At 33.8% G+C, this 15,448-nt stretch overlaps 1 protein-coding gene across 1 annotated transcript; it reads right to left on the bottom strand.

Moving 5' to 3' along the window:
- Positions 1 to 10,694: 10,694 nt before the first annotated feature.
- Positions 10,695 to 14,153, bottom strand: LOC126692634 (hsp70 nucleotide exchange factor fes1). Its single transcript, XM_050388309.1, has 6 exons — positions 13,859 to 14,153; positions 13,506 to 13,648; positions 13,364 to 13,414; positions 12,015 to 12,236; positions 11,805 to 11,907; positions 10,695 to 11,567 (listed from the first exon to the last, which is right to left on the bottom strand). The coding sequence occupies exons 1-6, from the start codon at positions 13,942 to 13,944 to the stop codon at positions 10,997 to 10,999; spliced, it is 1,176 nt and encodes a 391-aa protein (XP_050244266.1). The 5' UTR covers positions 13,945 to 14,153; the 3' UTR covers positions 10,695 to 10,996.
- Positions 14,154 to 15,448: the final 1,295 nt, after the last annotated feature.

The raw sequence follows: 15,448 nt of genomic DNA, 5'->3' as shown, positions 1-15,448 counted from the left end.
CTATTATTGGTGGATAAATAAGGAATTTCAGTAATTGGTTCAAATTAAAAACAACTAGTCGCTAACCCGTGCGATGCACGGGATAGTTAAACAAAATTTATACACATTCACTTTTATTGATTCAATCATTTAAAGTAGCATTCTGAAGAATTTACACATATTGTGTAACTGAGCCTTAATTTCTCATCAACAATAAAAACGTGGAAATTCAAAACATGGAAAGAAAATAAAAATTACAACAATTAATTCCATTATCTTTCATGCTATACTTTGTAACTGTACGAAATTAAGTCAACTCAATTTAAGTAGTTGTAATAAAATTGGCTTCTACTATTCTCTATTCTATAGAGATATGAACATATTGGATTTCTCAAACAATTACCGGTATTGCAATAAAATGATTTATTATTGAAAATAAGAAACAAAGAAAATCTGTCTATAGCTTAAGAAACACAATATAATAAAATTAAAGAGATAAAATTTTCGGAGGACAAAATATTATAGATAATTTTAAAAACAGATTATACACTTAAAATTGTTAGTAATTTATAGTACTTACCCCCCACTATTAGTATACAAACACCAAGTGCGGTCGTCGTAACCCTTTGAAAGAACCTTCCCCAATTGGACCCTAAAAAAAAAAAAAAAAAAAACACCCAATTAACAAAATTGATCCAAAAGGGTCTAAAAAGCACACAAAATCAATTCAAAAAACAAAAATATGAGACAAAGTAATTACTTTCCACTGTCTATGAAATCGTCTTTTGTATTGCTGTTCCAAACTGCAACACTTATCTCTCTAAGGTCTTCAATTAACGAAAACACAAACTTCTTTTGAAATACTGGAGTATTATAACCATTTATACACATACACACAAAACAAAATCAGCATAACTCACTATAACTCTATAGAAGCCTCAAAAATATAAAGAGAAATTAAAGGAGTTGAATTTGATATTTACGTTTGGAGAGGGAGAGTTTGCAGAAACTGTGACTTTATATTTCTTAACTTGAGAGAGGGGTAAGGTGGCTAGGGTATTGAGGGTAAGGTTGCTAGGGTTTTGAGGTGTTATAATGTTTTTATTTTTATTTTTTATTTTTTAAATATTGTGCTGACGTGGAAAATTGTGGTTATTTTTTAAATATTGTGCTGACGTGGAAAATTGTGGTGCTAACAGAGGTTTCGGTTTTATATATATATATATATATATATAGATGACAATCACCTAGGAATTGCTGTGAAAACGTTGTGGATATAATATGGCTTTTTTTTTTAACTTCCCCCCCCCCCCCCTCCAAAACCCCCTAATTTGAAATCCTAAGTCCATCCTTGATGACAAGGACAACCCAGATCTAGGCAACTACAAGTCTACAATCCCAGATCTAACAAGAAGAGAAACTTAACAAAATTTTGAGATTTATATGAGACAAATTCAACCACAACCTTATTTGTCTCATTTGTGGTTGAAGATTCGATGAAATGAGAGATTGATTATTTGTTTTGTTTTCGATGTATTGTGTATTATGTGTTTGGTTGCCAAGAAAAAGTAACAAAAAATTGTAAAGTAAGATTTTTTTTTCTCCAAATCTTTTTTTTTTTTTCATATAGATTCTTATGTGGAATTTTTTAAATATCTAATAAATTTTTTTATTATTATTTTAGAAGCCAGGTAAGTTTAAGTGTGCCAGCTTTGCACATTATGTGCCACATAGGCAATCAGGGCCGGCTGAACAATTGATGCAATTGCCTAAGATCTCCAAATAAAAGAAGGCCCTCACTTGTAAAAAAAAAGTATATATATATATATAATATATATTTATCAATATGTTTTAATTACACAAAAAATAAATAAATAAGTACTTTTATTGGTCAATAAAATACATTAAAAATGTCTCATTGTATCCTAAAATGTACTCCAACTAGTCAAACTCCAACTAACAAAATTAAATTTTTAGGAGACAAATTCATTAACTCATTCTTGAAATATGCTAAAATCAAAATTAATACTAGACAAATTCATTAATAATACAACATAATTGTCTTGAAATATGCTAAAATAGAGATTATAAATTTCTAAAACAAAAGAAAAAATCTCTCATCTCTCTATCTCTCTGCCTCTCCATCTATATTCTTACCTTTATTTTCTTCATCTTGATTCTTGATCTTTTCCTATAAGCTCAATCTAGCTTGAAATCATTCTTTGTTCATTCCCTTCAATTCACAATAAATTCAAAATTGAAGAAGGATCGCGTAGGTTGTGGGCATAGCAGAGGTAACCTTCTCTCCCTCTCTATCTTTCCAAAAATTAAGATTGCGGAGTTTTTTTTATTCAATTTAAATATTTTAAATTATATTTTTTTAATCTACTTCACTGCTTGATTGATAGAACAACACGTCTTGCACAAATTGCACAGCCCACAGCACTTCACAATGACAATGCATAGTGCACACAATCTGCCCACAGGCCACAACACATCACAGCTAGCCCCACCACACGCTAATTAATAATTTATCACATCTTTTTGTTTTTTAAATGCAAACTCTTACCTTATCAATTATTACAAATTATCACACGAATTAATAATTTGATGTATATCATATCAACTCATTTGTATTATAATGATACTAATTTATTAAACCATGTAATAAATTAATTTTTATTTGTGCAGGTTTAGAATTTAAAGTGGTCATGGCTTTAGAAAAATTGCAATAACCAGGTTCTATTATTCTATACTTTAAATTTTATTTTTAGTTGAATTACCATTTTTAATTATAAATTGTGTTTTAGCCATAAGGTCTACTATGTCACAAGAAATATTAAGTGGATTAGTCATATTATCAATTGAAAAAGAAATGATAGAGTAACTTAAGTACAAAAACTTAATTAGTAATTTTGCATCTCAAAAGGCAAGAAAAATAGATTTTAAATAAAAAAAATCAATAAATATTATTTAATTAATATTTAAATATAAAAAATGCTCTACTTAAAATTTTCGCTTAAGGCCCTTAAAGTTGTTGAGCCGACCCTGTAGGCAATTTCCTTTAGTGAGTCGACGATAGGTGTCAAATTAACTGTAAATTGAAAATAATATTAACTAAATTGATTGTTATCAAAATATATGAACCAAATTGAAAGTAACCCCAAACTGTATAATCTAAAATGGTATTTTTGTCTAAAAGATATTACATATACTAAAAATCTATTACCACATACTAAACATGATGAAAGTTTATATTTTTGGAAAGTTTTTTGCTAGATTGTATGTTTTGATAGGATGAAGAAGCAACAAAATAACTGAGTAGCTGTTATATATAAATAACCATTTCATTACGGTATTTATTACTACATATCAAACATACCCTTACAATCTTTCTATGAATGCGTTTCTTTTTAAGCTTTGCTGCCTAAGAAAAAAAATAAGTCACAAGCAAGTTTCACTCGATTGCAAATGCGATATCGAAGTTTTATGCATTTGACAAGAACCTTGGTCTCAAAGTTGACATTGTTGTTGATCGCTTGTTGACCACAAAATTAATAACTTCGACAGTTAATTTTTTGTTTGATGGAATTTTTTTTCCTCCAAGGTTGCAAGTTTGACATGAGTTCAATGGAATGTGTATCCTCGATTAAAACGTTCAAGAATCGATAATTTAGTATTGTCTCAATTAAGAGTACTTAAACCAAGGCATGATCGGCTTAGCCAGAAGAACATGCTGAAGCATTGGCGGCTTCCCGGGCTGTGATATTTGCAAGGGAGCTTAGTCTTTCCAAAGTCATGTTTGAGGGAGATTGCCTACGGATTATTAATGCTATCAATAAAAAAGAGCCATGCCATACTCTATTTGGCCACATCATTGAAGAAATATGGAGCGGCACTACATCTCTAGTGACATGTAATTTCCAACATGTGAGAAGGGAGGGAAATAAGTTGGCACATGCCTTAGCCAGAAGAGCAGTTGTATCTGCAGACACTGATGTATGGGTAGAAGAACTACCCTTGGACTTGGATGATGTATTCAATTTTGACTTAGTTTAATAAAGTTTCACTTACTTGTTCCTCAAAAAAAAAAAAAAAAAACCAAGGCATGATCATGTATACATAGTTGATTGTGATTAAGCATAATAATAAAGTGTGATAGCAGATTGAGTAGAAAATTAAAATACTGAAATAAAACTTTTTTTTAATAAAAGGGGGTATTATTTATATAATAGAGAGTTTACACAACAACAATCATATTAGCCATTTAAGGGACAAAGTTTACTAGTCCTTATTTGCCTTACATCCCATACAAAAGCTGGATAAATAAAAGGAGAGCATCTGTCAAAGGCCTTGTTTGGTTGCAACATCACTTATCACTCATCACTCATCACCCAAATATCATCACTCATCACTCTTCACCCTGTAACTCATCACTCATCACTCAAAAATCTCTAAAACAAACCCAACTCTGTTTGACAACTAAACCCGATTAACTTTGCTTTCTTAAAAACACAAAAAACTCACCTTTTGTAAGACCCACTTACTATCTATCTTGTAAAGGCACAGAACGGCTACTCACGTTCCTTTTCTTTTTTTAGTTTCCATATGCCTTTTTTGCTTTCCCTTTATTTCCAACCTTTGTCTTCACCTCTCAAACCCCAAAGCCAAAAGACCACCCAAGCATCAACTCCTCCATCCTTGCCCACCTGCGCCATCTCCATGTCACCTTACCATGGCATCATCCTCCTTCCTCATCCTTGAACCCGAGCCGCTACACCTCCGTCCTCCAACATTGACCCTAAATCCGAACCCAGAAATAGAGAAAAAGAGTGGGTCCTCTACTCGGTCACTATTCCTCATCCAGATCGGTGGTCGCTTGACTTGCCCAAGGAACTTCAACGGCTTCCCCGAGCATTACGAGTGAACAGTGTATGGATTCATCCCTCGTTCTTTTTGAAATTTTGGGTAAAAATTATTTAAGCTTGCTAGGTATGCCATGGGAATCCAAATCTGTTTATCTCTTTCCATTTTTTAAGCTTGTATGCCACGGGAATAGAAGATGTAAAGTTGGGTGACTTTGTTATTGGCCTGTGATGGTTACGAAGATATGTTCCTTCGATTCTTAATTTGCAACTCCTATTGTTTTTTTTTTTCTCTTCTTATTTTAACATAATAAGACATTATTGTTTGTTAAGAGCTTTGTAAGTTGTTCTTGCTCTTGTGATGTTGTTGTTATGATGTTGCTGTGATGTTGGGTTCACAAGGTCTTGTGATCTTGTGATGTTGTTGTGGGTTTGGGAGAACTGAGAGGAGCTAAAAGTGATGAAAAAAGAAGACTGAGGTGGTTGGGAAAGTAGTGGCAATAGATTCGTTGGGTTCACAAAGCTTGCACTAATGGGACGAAACACTGGCGATGGGACCCATATTGTTAGATAAATTACAAAATTGTCACTAATAACTCATAATCCATAACTTGAAAACACCTCCACCGTGTTTCCGAATTAGCTCACTCATATCTCAAAATATTGAGATATGTTAACTGAGTTAAGTGTTTGAATAATCATCCAAACAAGCCTACAACCCGTGGGCCCCACCGATATTGGATTATGAGTTAACAAAACTGAGATTTGTTAACTCAATTCACCAAAATCCAAACAAGGCAATAGATTTCCAAAAAGCTATGTCTCTATCTCTTTTTGCTAACACATCCACACATTCATTTGCTTTATGGTGTGTATAAAATAGATGGGCCGTCCATGCTCGATAATCGATATGACAAATCTACTACAATCAAGGCTAAATTTATGTCAAAGGAGGATATTACAAGGATAACAAGCATAGTTTTTACTTTTTATATGGAGTTGAAATCTCTCCTCTCAGATGAAAAAAATTTATCCATGCTTCTTGGCAACAATTGACAGTCGTTTTAGGACACGTGTCTTCATGACCTTTATCCTTTGAACAATTATCAAGGTGAGTTGCGGGATTCTCCATTTCTCCTAGACTTTTGGGGTAATTGCCTAATAACCCAAATTCTTTTCCCTTTTGAGTTTCAAGTTATTATATAACTGCTCCTCCATAGTCCGAAAAATTTCGGTGTATCAATCTATTTAACTCTTGAACACGTGTCTTCCTTGTGAGGCCCACTCTTATTTCCATGTTACATGTGTTTATTAACTAAGTAAATTTTAGACTAAAATATTGGTTCTGTCCTTCAAGTCTGCATGGATTTCGTTTTTCATCTTTAAAATTATGAAATGATTTTTTTTAATAGTTTAAGAATTACTATTTTTCAAAATTTTAGGAATAAAAGAATTTCTTTTTTTTAAGTTTGAGGTCATAAAATATAAGTGTGGGAGGGCTAAGGATTGAGGTACCCTATTCGAAAATAAACCTACCAACCCAAGCAACTAATCGCAATCAGACCCCAAGGATCACGCTTAGCTGAGGAGGAGGACTAGGAGACCAAATGGCAGCTGACACCTTGAAAAGCCAAGGATAAGGGAGTAGATTACAAACAAAGAGTACAAGACATACAGGGGTGGAGGAAGGAAGTTTCCTAAAAGAGACACCTCCCACCTTCACATTCAATACTTTGCACCAACTTAGCTAACTGCATTCATGGGAAAATGACACTTGAACAATGACTTTACAACTCACATCTCTTTCTATCACCTCCAAAAGGGTCTCGATGGGACAAGCATCCAAATTGTTCCTCTGAGACATATAGATGGAGGGCTGAGATGCAATGGAATGGACTATATAAGGAAAGAAACCCCCCAGAAAGAGAGGATGAATATTTTCCAAGAAAAAAGACATAAAGTGAGAGAGCAAAGGATCACCCTGTAAAAATATCACCCTTGCTTATTAATGAGAGACCTATCCTTGGACCCGCCTAAGGAAGAATTTATACTGAATTGTCGTTCTTTTCATTCAAATTAGTTGCTTTGATTCTATTGGTCCTAAGCTTGTAATTTTCTTTGCATTGCAATTGACTTGGAAGCCCACTCTCTTAAAAATTCATTGTATTGGGCTTGGTTTGAAGGACTGGGAGCCACTATTCTAGGTGGGCCCAGACTTTTTTATTTTTTTGAATCCTTACAATAAGATTTTCAATAATTTTAGAGGAAAATAAAAAACAAATTTTAAATTTTAAAAACAAAAATGAAATTCATACATATTTTATGGACGGAAATAGTGTTTTAGCCTAAATTTTATTCTAAACACCAATGTCTCAAGCCAATGTCCAGATGGAAACTAGATTGGTCTCGAGATGGAGACTATATATTGGTTTTCGACGGTGACACGTTTTATTTTTGTGTGTTATAAACAGGACCTCTCTTTTGTTGTGCAAATAGAGAGTAAAGCAAAAAAGAAATGGAAATAAAATGCAAGTAGAATAAGATAGCAAAACCGGCACCAATTCTAGATGCTGATTTAATTTATGCTCCCCTAATCTTCTTCAATCTCTTCCCGATTTTTACCTTCAAATTGCATATTATAACTCGTAACTACGAAGGTCGTTTTCTCGAGTCTGCTTGCTCGAGTATTTTGAAGATTAAGAACTGTGCTCTTTGGTGAATTTTCTCTTCTGTGTCTTTCAACCTTGAGTAACCATATGGTCTCCTCAAAAAACTTGGTTTGCTTAAGAAATCCATGATAAAGTACAGATAGAGAGAAGGGTAAGGAACTAGGCGTAGAAGCAACCTAGCTCGAAGCAATATTTATCTGAGTGTTGAAAGAAGAATTGGGGTGTGTCATATGGTGATGAAGCAGTGCTTGTGCACCAATATTTGCAGTGGCGACTCCAGAAATTTTGTTTAGGGGGTTCATTAAAAAATTTTAATAAAAAGAGAACTTGAATATATCGAATTATAGACAAAAAATATAATAATAATATGTGAAGTTTTACAATTTTATTCTACAAGTTTTCAAATTTTGAATGTTACATGATAGTTCATTATGAGTATCTATTGCCAATGTGGGTAGTTATGAACCTATGACCATTTTATTTTGTTAAGTTTGTCTAACATTTTTATCTTTATAAAGTTGTTATTATCTATTTGACTTTATTCTTATAAAAAGATTTTAGACTAAATGACTAATCTCAACTCATTGACTCCATATTAATTATTGACGCACACAATCACACTCATTTATACATAAAATTGTACACTTTGTGTCTACTTAACTAATCAAATGCTTTAACAATCACTAACTTTACAATTTTTTTCGTGAATTTTACTAACTTTATAACTAAAAGTTATTACAACAAATAACAATATACACGCATGTCAAAAAACCCTTTTTATTTCCTAATTATTAAATTATATAAAGTTATATTATATTTATATTTTACACAATCATCCACACGCATCATAATTTATACAAATAACATTATAACAAAATGTAATATACACAATCAATATTAGACATACTCACACAAATATAATATAAACTTATAAAAAAAAAATTACACTTTCAATTCACAAACACTCACTCTTTAATTTTAGAGTCGAAAATACTTATAATAAGGGTTTGCAAAATTTAAGTCAGGGTGTGCAAAAATATATTTTTAAGAATAAATTAAAGTATTAACCTAACAAAAAAATATATTATATATAATTTTTTTTTTTTTTTTTTTGAAGTCAGGGGGTTCATTTGAACCCCCTAAATAGGCTATAACGCCGCCTCTGAATATTTGGCAGACAAATAATCGAAGATAAAACAGACTCTGAGTTGGCCTTATATTATTGTGTCCAAATCAACATACTAGCATAGAAATGACTCCATTATTATTATTATTATTATTTTTTCATGGTAGACCTTTGATTTCTTTGAAATGGAAGAGAGGATATTTATTATCAGTCAAATATTTAGTAGGAGGTAATAAGTCACCCTATATCAGTATATCAATGGAAATTTGAGAGATCAATTTTCTAATTAAGAAAATTGGTTCTCAATTAGAAAAGGTATCAACCAATTGAGTTACAAGACTTTTGACCACTGAAACTCTTACTAAAAAGTAATTATGTTAAGTAAAGTTTCTTTTAGTTTTATTTATTTCACATCAAAGTAGTAACCGTTTTTTATCAAAGAATATTCATTTTTAAAAATAATAATAATCTCTCTTTTGCCAAAAGTTATACCCTTCACCAAGATAATGCATCACGTCTATCGCAGGACAATGTAGAAGTTGAGCCATTTGATGATGTGTCAAATGCCGAAGGGCCCTGTCTTATTTACAAGAAAGTCAGATATGGAGATTATCCGAGGCAATCCATGAAGAGGAAAGAATGAAATCCTCTCTGCATTCCATGTCACAGTCATGACTTCTGCTTTGTATCATAAACATTACTATTATATTTGTTATTTTCTTGTGAAGTGGAAAGAATGAAATCCTCTCTGTTCCATGACATAGTCATGACTTCTTTGTATCATAAACATTACCATTATATTTGTTATTTTCTTGTGTCTTAACTATGCGTAGTCTGTGTAACGAAGACCACTATTTAAAACTTCTTTCCTTTCTCCTGAACGAAAGACTACTATTTAAATCTTGATTACAAAAGAAAAGACTTTATACAATAATATTTCAAACTTATAGTATCTCCTCCATGATGATTACTCTTATTATTAGGTCAAGACAGCAATTAATTTTTGGTATAGGTGAGTTCGAATCTCTTTTTACTATAGACGAGGTTCGAATCTCAAATCTTGAAAAATTTTACTAGTTGAGATTTAATTGGAACCCCTTTACAGTAGAAAACTGAAATCACTGTTTGCGCTATTCTTAAAAACAACTAGGCTATGTTTGTTTTGGGTGAAAATCACTTCCGGAAATAGTTTTCCTTAAATGTGGGTGTTTGGTTGCACATGGAAAATAAATTTTCCGAAAATGGTTTTCAGTTGACCATGTGTTGGGTGTAAAATGATTTCCGTTTTTATTTTACCTTCAAATATCATTTTCCTAAAAACAGAGAGAGAGCTGAGTGAGAGTGAGATAGAGGAAGAAGAGAGAGGGAGAGAGCATACCCCTCCGGCCAACCAAGCTTCGGCCAAAGAGATCGCATCCAGAGAGAGATCAAACCCATAGCCTAGAGCCCTTCGACTTCGACTTCGAATCGCACCCTTCGACTTCGCCGTTCGACTTTCAACTTCGAATCACAACCTTCGACTTCGCCGGCGAACCCAGAGCCCTTCGACTTCGCACCCTTCGACTTCGACTTCGAATCGCACCCAGATCACACCCTTCAACTTCGCCGGCGAATCCAGAGCCCAGATCACGCATTCGACTTCGCTGAGATTGCACCGAGACGGCACCGATCGCACTGAGATCGCAATTTAGAAATGGTTGGGTTTTGATGAATTTGACCAGATTTGATGAATTTTTTTTTGTTGGGTTTTGTTTCTGTGTTTATCTATTGAGAAATGGGATTATATATTTGTTTGGAAGCTGAGAAAATGTGAGGAACAAGAAGAAAATGTGTTTTCTATATTATTTTCAGCAACACAACCAAACACTAGAAAATATTTTCCAAAGCATTTTTCCAGAATGCAACCAAACACTTAAAAATATTTTCCTTTCCCGTAAATAACATTTTCGGAAAATACTTATTTTCCGGAAAATATTTTACATAAACCAAACACAGCCTAAATAGCAATCTTTATGAGCAACAATCAGACCAAGATCATAAGGAAAGAAAAAAGGCTGGAAAAATATTGTACGTCAAAGCGCACCAAGATGTCGTATATTACCAACATTGTTTGCTTCACACTGTTAGCAACAACTAAAACCATACATATCACAAAATTTCAGGTTATCAACTGTTACTACCATAATATTAACATCAGATTAAAGCAAAAACAAACAAGAATTCTGGGCAGCTTTCCCCAAGTCCAACAGTGAGGACAAGCCATGGGAAAGATGTTCCAAAAAGTACACAACAAAACGTATGGACAAAAAAATCCCAGTTCTGTCTATTCAAGATCCATTGGCATTCTCTCTCTAGTTTTACCTATTCGGCTGTCCATTGGCATCCTCTCCTGCACCTGAATTATTTTGACTATCTGCAGCCTCAGGTGGAGGACCTCCTAAAAGCAAAGGAGCCTCTTTCTTTTCAGAACTGGGGCTCTTATCAGTGGAAGGGTTAGCAGCCCAAGCTCTGAGAGGAGGTTCAAAATGCTTGCTGGCAACATCAGGTGGTGGTGCATCTTCCCCAGGAAGAACAAGAAGCCCCTTCTCTTTCAACAAGGATGGCTCATTGTAACAAGTATTCCACAGGGAGTCAACAAGCTGCCTCTCCTCCCTTGCAGCCCCAAGATCGTCAGGTGACATCAAGCTGATACCGTTGATCCGTTCTTGGAGAAGTTGTTTCAATTTCTCATCTTCACCTAGGCTGCCATCAGCCCCTTTTGTCTCTTCTCGAGCAAGCTCAAGAAGGCCCTTAAGGGCAGCTTCTCGTACCTCTGCATCTTCACTGGAGGCAAGGTGCATCATCATGCGAGGAAATCCTAGCTCACTTACCACATTGCAATCTGAAGCATTCTCATGTAGTAGGTAATGGATCAAGTTGAGGGCTTTCCTGAAAGGCGGTTGATCTTGTAAGTAATTAAGAGTGGAGAAACTAACTTAATTGAGAGACAAAATACAGTAAATCATATATGCATTCCAAAGTATACTATAACTAAATATTGGAAATTGGCTTCTCTCCCCCAAATCCATAATGTTTTTCTTATAACAATGAAATATCAGACTATATATTCATTTCTGACTCAAAAAGAAAATGACCATATAAACTGATTACTTTTTACATTATTACCTTTGAAATCTCACATTTTCAGAACCTAAAGCATCTCTCAAGGCTGCATAACCATTTGCTAGACGGAATGCTGTAACACCTGGTTTGTTATGCCGGATTAAAGCTGAAGAGTCAACCCCAAAGCAAAATTTACAAGTATATCAGTCTAAGCCCAAGCAATTATATGGTTAACAAAAAGAATAAGTTCATCATAGAACTGAAGTCACTCACAAGAGATTGCCCCAAGTGCTTTGGTTCGAACAGTCACGTCAGGGTCTGAAGTAAAATTAGAAAGGAGAGGTTCTAAACCATTTGCTTCCATGACTAGTTGTTGACTACGGGGATTGTTCTGGACAATAGTTGTTACAACTTCTGCAGCCTTTGCACGAATATTTGAGTGGGAGTTTTTCAGGTAACCAAGGAGAGGAACCAAACCACCAATTGAGTGAAGATCTGTAGCATAAGCATTAACAGCCAAAACATGAGGCATACTCTTGACACAGCTAAAAACAAAGGATAGGAAAAGTGTGCACAACAAGTATATACAAGTAGCTAGCTAAAGAAAAAACCAACCCTTCAAATTCTCTTTAACTCAACTAAAGCAGTAGTAAGACTGTAAGACAAAGGAAAGAAAAAGCGTGCAGAACAAGAATATATAAATGGCTAACAAAATTTTTTTTTTTTTTTTTTTTTTAAATGACACCTTAAATTTTCTTGAACGTGATTAAGGCAGAAAGAAGACAGAGGAACAAAATAGTGGGAACAACAGGTATATACATGGGGCAAATGAAACAAAAAAAAATTGACACCTTCAATTCTCTTGAAAACTGCCAAATCAGTAGTAAGACGAGGGAGAAAAAAGTTTGAGCAAAGGCGTATATAAGTGGCTAATGAAACAAAAAAATGACACCTCAAGTTATCATATGCAATGCCATTAAGGATAAACCAGTAATGGCTCAAACACTATCCATCAATCCTTAAGAAAAGGGGGGCAAAATACTGGTGTTATACCTCAATAGATATAAAGAGTGAGGTAGATGAACCCACTCCAGAAAGGATATATCAGGTGGAAATATTGCAAATTCCTAAATAAATTAACAATACAATGAATTGATTTTTTTTTTTTTTAATTATAGGCAAAACTTCCATCCAGTACTCTAGCGCTGGGATGAGACAAGATGCAGACACATGGTCAATCTTGGACACATGTGACATGTTCGCATGATATCGCATTCAAGCCACTGGAGCATTGGACACAAGCCAAACCCATTTGTTATATACCTAATAGAAGTAGATGACAATTCAGTCAAAAAAAGAAGTAGATGACAATGACATTTTTTAAGATTAGACTTGTATGCGTCAAGCATCCAATAACACATCATTATACAATGTGACGACCAACATAACAATAACAACAAGACACAATTATCGATCAAGATAGTCACATTGCACATATTCCAATACTCAATGCACTCATTCACACATAATAACTTAAGCAAGCACCAAAGACATAAGCAACTGCATCCCCAAATTTTTCATCACATAAGAAGTAGTTCACAAAAACAATGCAAGAACTTTACCATTGGCCATGTCAATAGACTCCACGTGCTCTTGTAACTCGTCCAACATATCTACCAGTTGACAAACACCAGAACCCAAACCCAAATTAATACGTGACTAAAACATAAAAAGAAAAAAAACTAGGCTTTTGTGATATACTACCTTCTATATCAGCAGAAGTAACTCCTTGGGCCTCCAAGACTTGCTCAGGAGTTTGCATAACAAGAGTTATCTCTTTCATGCGCTTAACAACATCAACAGTCTGTGCTTGCACGGCTTCCATGAACCATTTTCGATCCTCCTCGCTGATAATATACATAAATGAATGAAATTAATCAACACCAATTTAATTCAAATTGAACATTATTGCAGCAACTAATACAAATTTCACTTATAACCTCGATTATAACCTAAAGTTGCCTCCTTTACTTTTTCCCATGTTTCTAATACATACAAACCCAAAGAAATTTTAAACTCTAAATTAACAAAAATCGTGAAGGAACAAGAGGGGGTACCTTAAATTGCGACTGGGGTTAGTGCCATCGGAGTGTGCGAGGCTCCACTTGAGCAATCCATCCCAGTTGGGTCCTTCTTTAGCCATTGATACGATTAACAATAACGCTACAAACAAAGACAATCTTCTTCTTCTTCTTCTTCTTCTTCTTCTCTAAGATACAAAGGAAAAGGCTTTCAAGGCTTTTGCAATGAGATTGTAAAGTTGTATATGTAGCAGCGAAAGGAAGGTTCGCGAAACCCCTATAGATTTCGAGCGAGCGGTGGAGAAGTGAAACAGAGAAGAAGGACGACTTTGGTTTTTTTTGGGTCTATTTGGGTATTTACAAGACTCGGGCTGGTTTAAGGTTTTGAGGCCCAACTAGGTTTGGACAATGATTTGTTTAATGAAGGCACGGCCCGTCACGGCTAGTTAGTGAGTTCTACATAAGCCTGTAAATGAAATCTTGAACAATTTGGACTCGGTTCAATAAAAAACTTATTCATATTTGTTTGTTTATAAATAAGCCAAGCTTGAATCTTAATTTTAGACTCATTTAATAAACAAGCTGAGCCCAAGTAAAAAATTTGTTTACGAGCAAGCTTGTAAACTATTAGGCTTGATACACAACAATTCAAGCATAGACTCATTTAGAAGTTTATATGCGTTTGCTAAATATACTCATTATACATATCTTAATAATGACATGGCCAACATGAGACTATTACCTATATTACCTTAATTTTTTCCTTCCCTTTAAACTGATCAAGAACCACTTTAGACTATAGTTATATTTAAAAATAAACAAATAATTAAGTAGACTACATATGATCCTTCCCTATCAATCATCTAAAATAAAGTTGCAAAACATGTTAGTATTTCTCATTCATAATAGTTACAAACAAATATTTTTCTAGTCCTTCACCATCTGACGTGAATGTACAAATTGTATTTTGAATAATTGCTGAAGTTGTAGATAAGGAATGATGAATGAATAAATTTAATTGTGTAAATTATTAATTTGAATAATAGCTAATAATAAGTAAAACTAGATGCATAATAAAGTGAGTATACTATTTTCCTTTTCCTTTTTCTTAATCTTAGAGATTTAAGCATTTAATAATGTAATTTTTTTAGATCTCAAGCTCAAAAACTTGACCTAAACTTGAGTTTGAGCTTGATATTAAGTTTGAGCTTGGCTTGACTAATTAATCAAGCTAAGCTAAGCTCAAACTTTTTGGCTTTACCATGAGCTCAAATTCAAACACTATTTTTAGGCTTGTCACAAGCTCAAGCCAAGCTCGAACTTTTGATTTTTCCTGACGAGCCAAGGTCAAACATACACTACTCAATAAAGCTCGGCTTGTTTACAGCTCTAATTCTACAATATAATTATACACTATTAAACAAGAAAGAAAATTATTACACTTTTATACCATTATTTTTTGGGTTTGTTTTCATTTTGGTTCCTGAAGATTTTCATAACAGTAACTCTGTGATGTATGCATCCAGCTTTAGCTTGATTACTATTCATCAGATCTTCAAAGCTTGATGATGATAAAGAACTTGATTACGAAACCATAGGTGTACATACAGCTCTCTAAACTAATTT

Source organism: Quercus robur, chromosome 7, assembly GCF_932294415.1.
Source record: "Quercus robur chromosome 7, dhQueRobu3.1, whole genome shotgun sequence".
NCBI lineage: Eukaryota > Viridiplantae > Streptophyta > Magnoliopsida > Fagales > Fagaceae > Quercus > Quercus robur.
This window is presented reverse-complemented; position numbering and strand designations above follow the sequence as displayed.